The sequence below is a fragment of the Telmatherina bonti genome (genome assembly GCF_933228915.1).
Source record: "Telmatherina bonti genome assembly, chromosome: 20".
Lineage (NCBI taxonomy): Eukaryota > Metazoa > Chordata > Actinopteri > Atheriniformes > Telmatherinidae > Telmatherina > Telmatherina bonti.
The window spans coordinates 11495027-11501335 of NC_136618.1; the positions used below are offsets into that span (position 1 = coordinate 11495027).

The following is a 6309-nucleotide window of genomic DNA, read 5'->3' on the forward strand; positions in this document are numbered from 1 at the left end:
GTTTGATTCATATATAAATACTTATATTTCCTTCATCTACAGCTGGACCATGCAGTCGTTAGGCTTCAGATCTCTCTTTAAGGGTTCAGCTCTTGAGTTATGTCTTGAAGGTGTCCAAGTCTTTAAAATAGGCTCTGGAGGCCGTAAACATCTGCTGGCTTGACTCGCCTCATAAATCCTTCAATGTTTCACTGTTGCTCCTTTTCTCCATGTTTCAGGATTTCAGCAGCTAACATTTAGATCTGGGGTGATATTTCACTGCTGCCTTTTTCTGTTATCTTTACTTTACTGATGGAGCATTCAGTGACAAACGGTAAATCTGAACTTCTACTTGGCTGAAGCTCTTTGTTAAAGTTCTGTTGGGCAAGATTAACCTTCTGAAGTCTAGCAAGTCAGAACAGTGCAGCATCTTCTGATGGAAACTTCCAGCAGGACGATGCACCATGTCACAAAGCTGAAATCATCTCCACCATGACGATGAGTTCTCTGCACTCCAATGGCCTCCAGAGGCACCAGGGGTGGTGAAACCATAGACTGTATATAAAGAGATGGACGGAGCCTCTGTGATGTCACCCATAGGTTTCTGAAGAGCTGAATTGAAGCTCGGTGGGCGGTTCCTACCGTCGCCATCTTGGCAGCGTCAAGTGTGTCGTCACATCTGGAAAATACAAATATGGGCAAAGAGGTGGAGCTGAGAGGGGGGGCTGTGAGCGTCATAGTGGATGATTGACATCGAGTGAACTCCGAGCTTTCTGTAGCTAAAAGCTAACTAAGCTAACCCCAAGATAACGGGAGCTAACCAGCTAACGGAGGTAAGCGGGCTAAAGCTAAGTCACGTTGTTAACCGGCTAAAAACCGGGGTTGTTCTACGTTCTTACTACTTGAAGCCGGAGATTGGTACCTGTCAATCAAAAGGACACAACCCTAAATATGGCGAACTTTGAGATTTAGTTACTTTTAAATTGGGCGAGTTAGAAAAAAATTCACTCCCCCCACAGTTGTCATGAAGGTAAACCTGACATATTAATTTCATTAATTAATTGGATTTTTGTACCAGTCTGTAAACATGTTTATTTCTGCTGTGAAGTTGGTCTTTTTAACATGGGAGTCTATGGGGATTTGCTCTGTTTTGGAGCCCCTAGTGGATGAAGGGGGAACTGCAGTTTTATGCACTTCTGCATAGGCTTCACTTTAAACCACTGGAGGTTGCCGCTTGGGTGAAACAGGAGATTTTTTTTGCCCGTTTAGCGGTGAAGGTGCAACAGTATCGGTCGTCCCGACTCGGGTTCATCCGACACCTCACCAAACCAACAGAACGGAGCTTCAACTCCAGGCAACATGCCTCCCAAATTCGACCCCAACGAGATTAAGATCGTGTACATGAGGTGCACAGGAGGAGAAGTTGGTGCCACCTCGGCTCTGGCTCCAAAGATCGGACCTCTGGGTCTGTCTCCGAAGAAAGTTGGTGATGATATCGCCAAGGCGACCGGCGACTGGAAGGGCCTGCGGATCACCGTGAAGCTGACCATCCAGAACCGACAGGCAGCGATCGAGGTGGTTCCATCGGCGTCGGCGCTCATCATCAAGGCTCTGAAGGAACCTCCTCGGGACCGGAAGAAGGTCAAGAACATTAAACACAGTGGCAGCATGTGGTGAGTTGGTCCCCTCTTGGGTCGGTGATGACTCTCTGGTTAGAGTCGCCGAAGGCTCTGGTTACGGGGATGGCTGTCCCCGGCTTGTCCTGGTCCTTGGGGGGCCCTGGGAGTAGGGGGCATGCCCAGTGCCGCGGGCGGCTCACCTTCTGGAGGAAAGCTCACTTTCCTCCAGACTTAAATCCCTCAACCCCTCTTCCTCCCCGCTCCCCATCACACACAGGCAGGGTATTGGGAGGTGTGCACGTGGCGCTGGGTGGTGAGAAAGGCCATCAAGGTGGTCTTGATCGCTGCACCCAGCCTCGGCCCACCCCCCAGTTTTAATTACACTTAGACACCAAACACCAAAACACTGACGACTCACATGATTAGGGGGAAGAGCATGCGGTGTATGGTGGGCGGGGCTGCTTAGGTGGTCCCTCTCCCAACACCGCGTGGCACTTCCCTCAATTTTAATTGCAACTAATACATACTTCACAATCAGTCATAAGCGGGGGGGAGGCAGGGACGATAGGGTCTTCTCATGCCCCTGCTCTCGGGGCTTTACTGGGGGGGGTACGGGTGGGGGAAGAGTGCCGTCCATTAGGCCTAAGTCTGGGCTGGCCTGGCTGTAGGAGGGTTGTCGCCGGCCCTTGGGGGGTGCTGGGTCGGCTGCATCTGTGGGGTGGTGGGGGGGGCGCTGGGAGTGGTGGGCGGTAATTATGGGGGCCCTGATCGGGGCCATCCTGTCCTCTGCCCCCTTTGAGGTATCTCACATGGGACATGATGGAGGGGTGAGGTGAGGATGTGTGGGAGTGGGTGTATGGGGTTACAGATGGATGGTGGGATGGCTGGGGGGGGATTAGGGTTGGGGATATAGGTGGGTAGGGGATAGGGATGTGTGAGGATGAGTAGATGTGTGTGTGGAGGGGTATGTTGGCGCGTGGGTTGTATTGGGGTGTGCCTGTGTTGGAGGAATGAGGGTATGTGTGTGTGTGTGTATGTGTGTGTGTGTGTGTGTAGGGGGGGGGGTGTATATGCGGAATGGGATGTGTGAGTGAGGGTGAAGTTTGGAGGGGGGCTATGGGTGGTGGAGGGGTGTTTGGTGGGGCATGTGTGGTTGGGTAGAAGTAGAGGGATGGGGTGGCGGGGTGTGAGCGTGTGTGTGGGGGGGGTGAGCGTGTGTGGGGGCGGGGGCGATTGGGGTTCGTGTGACTTGGTATGGGTGAGTGAGTAGAGGTGGGGTGGGGTTGTATATGTGATGGATGATGTGCATGGATTGCAGAGGGTTGTGTGGATGGGGGTTGAGAGGGGAGTGCATGTTTGGGGGGGGGGGGGGGGGTATGCATGTATATGTGTGAGGGGAGTGCGTGTTGGGGGGGGGGGGGGGGGGGGTATGCATGTATATGTGTGTGTGGTTTGGTGGTGGGGGGGTGGTGTCCTGTACCCGGGGGCGCAGCTGGTGCGCTGGGGTGCGACCTGGCTGCCGCTGGGTGGCGGTCTGGGGACCCTGGTCCTCCGTCGGTGTGGGCTGTGCCCTCTGCCTGCGGGGGCGGGGGGCTGCTCACGGGCTCTTGGGGCCCTGGGGCCTGCGCTCTGTCTGCCCTAGGTGGCCGGTGCCCGGCGGGATCGGCCCTTGCCGGCCTGGGCCTGCTGGGGCCTGTTCCCCCTGACTGCGGGGGACTCTGGTTGGGCACCTCCTTCGCCACCTCCTGGGCAGATGCATGGCTGGCTCTGGAGTGGGGGGGTTGGGATCTGTACCTGGGGGTGACTGTCGGTTACCCGGGTCTCTGGGTTCTCCTGGCCTTCCTCTAGCTGTAGGCGGGCGGGGTCACATTGGCATGATCACTCTTCTCTAAACACGTTCCACTTTGAATGTTCTGCATGAATGTTCTGCATGTGTCACAGTCACTGAGTCATCCAGCAAGTTTATTCACTAACAGCAGGTAGCTCTCTTTCTGTCTTTTTGACTTAACTTGCTAGTTTCTGGTCCTCATGATTGTCAACGGTTTTGTTCTCCACGAATCTAGAGTTGGCTTGTGTGGGTGTATATATTTATGTGTGTGGGTGGGTATGTGTGTGTACTTATGTGTATGTGTATGTGTATGTATGTATGTGTATGGATATGTATATATGTATGCATATGTGTGAGTGTATGTGTATGTATGTATATGTATGTGTATGTGTGTGTATGTGTATGTGTATATGTATGTGTATGTATGTGAGTATGTATATGTGTATATATGTATATATATATATATATGTGTGTGTGTGTATGTATGTGTATATGTATGTATGTATATCTATCTTTATGTATGCATGTATGTGTACATGTGTGTGTATGCATGTGTATGTATGTGTATGTGTATGTATGTATGTATATATGTATATATATAATGTATGTGCGAGTGTATATACATATATATGTAGGTGGGTATGTATGTGCATATACATGTATGCATTGATCTCTTTCTTTTGTTTTTTTTTGTTTTTTTATGTTCTCTTTTCTGTTCTCTTTCTGCCCCTTTCCTGTCCTTTCCGGTCGGGTCCAGCAGCATAAACTCTGTAATACAAGCTATTATCCAAAACAAATTGAAAAATAAAATAAGAATCAAGAAATACAAGGGGATCATTACATCTACAAAAGTTCCCCTTGGCAAAATAAATTTGCTCAGCAGAACACAGCATCCAGAACATCAGTCTGCTTGCTTAAATGCTGGACAAGACAAAAAAAATAAAAAATAAAAAAATAAACACAGCGGCAGCGTGACCTTCGACGAGATCGTCGGCGTTGCTCGCGTCATGAGGCCTCGCTCCCTCGCCAGAGATCTCTCCGGAACCATCAAGGAGATCCTGGGAACCGCCCAGTCTGTCGGCTGCACTGTGGATGGGCGCCATCCCCACGACGTCATTGACGACATCAACAGCGGCAAAGTGGAGTGTCCGTCTGAGTAGACAGGAAGTGGTTTTTCAATAAAACGTTAAGTCAGAAAAAAAAAAAAAAATTAATTACCTTTTCTCATTAATTACCTTTTCTCATTAATTACCTTTTCTCAATGGTTCCCATCAGACCATCCTCCACTTGGTTTAAATCACTAGACTCCCACATATCCAGATTTCTCTGGAAAAACAAGCCATCCCGCATTAGTCTAAAAACTTTACAACAGACCAAAGACAGAGGTGGGTTGGACCTGCCAAATTTTAATCAATATTTCTTATGTAATAGGCTGCGATGCATCTCCAAGTGGCTTAATCCAAGTTCTTTGGATGAGCCATGGCTGGATGTTGAGCAAGCATTGTGTGAGGATTTAGTCATCTCTGATTTACCATTCATCAGCTCAACTGTCAAGTCATATAAGTGTTTTAAAAGCATTAACATCAGCTCCAGTTTAACGGCTTGGTGGGAATTCCTGAAAGTAACCAAGTCTGTGCTTATTCCATGTAAGCTCACACCCATCTGGAACAATCCTGACTTCCTGCAAAACAAAAAGATGATAAACTTCCCTCGGTGGAAGAATAAAGGAGTAAAGCAGTTAGAACATATAGTAGAAAATGGAAACTTTCTGCCATTTGATGCAATTTCTTCATGGTATGAATTCAGCAGCACCAAATTCTTAGAATACCACCAACTTAAATCTATCATAAGTAAGAAATACACCACTGACCAACTAAACTTACAGTTACCTATAAGGGTTGCAGAATTCCTAAATCTTAAGGCCCCGAAGCTACTGTCCAAAATATACAGATTACTATTGAAGCTAGAAGATTCCATCTCTCTCCCAACTTCTAAATGGGAAGCAGACTTATCCAGCAACTTCAATCAAAATGAATGGTCACAAATCTGCTCAAACACATTCAAAATGACTAAGAATTCAAGCATGCAATTAATACAATTCAAAATTCTACACAGAACTCATTATACGGGACACAGGATGTTCAAGATGGGTCTGTTACACTCACATATCTGTTCACACTGTACTGACAACATGATTGACAGCTACTACCATGCCTTATGGTCTTGTCCACCTGTCCAGAGATTCTGGCTCCAGGTATGTAAAGATCTGTCAGACTGGTTTAAATGTAATATCCCTGCAAACCCCAAATTGTGCCTATTGAGTCACTTAGGTGAAAATAACATAGGGTTTAATTTAGCAAAACCAATCCTCAGCAGCCTGTGCATTGCAAAGAAAACTATCCTTGTGAACTGGAAAAGCAAACAGAATCTGTGTATCCAGCAGTTTAGAAATCTGTTATTAGATTACATCAGCATGGAAATGATGTCTGCCTCCTCAAAGGATCAGTCAGTTGAATTTCACTCTCTCTGGTCTCCTGTGATCAGCTCCATCACTTAGTGTAGGGGGGAGAGTGTGACCTCATCCCGCTCGGGGCTGGGGAGTGGCTGGGTGGCTCAGGTGGCTATGGGTCTGGGGTGGACCCCTGGACGGGGATCTTGGCTGCTTCATTACTGGGGGGGCTAGGCTTCCAGACCTGGCGGGAGGCCTTGGGTTGATCAATGGTTGGAGTTGCCTTTTGGCGGTGGGGCGAGGTCGCTGGCGGGGGCTGGATCGGCGGGTATTGGCTCCGTGACGGGTGGCTGTGCCGCTGTGGGGTGGGCGGGGTGCGGGTCCTGGGCTCCGGTGCCCGGGGCTGTCCCCTGCTTCTCGGGGATGGGGGGTCG

At 49.0% G+C, this 6309-nt stretch overlaps 1 protein-coding gene across 1 annotated transcript; it reads left to right on the top strand.

Annotated features, from left to right (window-relative positions):
* Window positions 1-1246: 1246 nt before the first annotated feature.
* Window positions 1247-4622, top strand: LOC306770561 (large ribosomal subunit protein uL11-like). The gene is made up of 2 exons (XM_079259433.1): window positions 1247-1649; window positions 4391-4622. The coding sequence occupies exons 1-2, from the start codon at window positions 1339-1341 to the stop codon at window positions 4584-4586; spliced, it is 507 nt and encodes a 168-aa protein (XP_079115559.1). The 5' UTR covers window positions 1247-1338; the 3' UTR covers window positions 4587-4622.
* Window positions 4623-6309: the final 1687 nt, after the last annotated feature.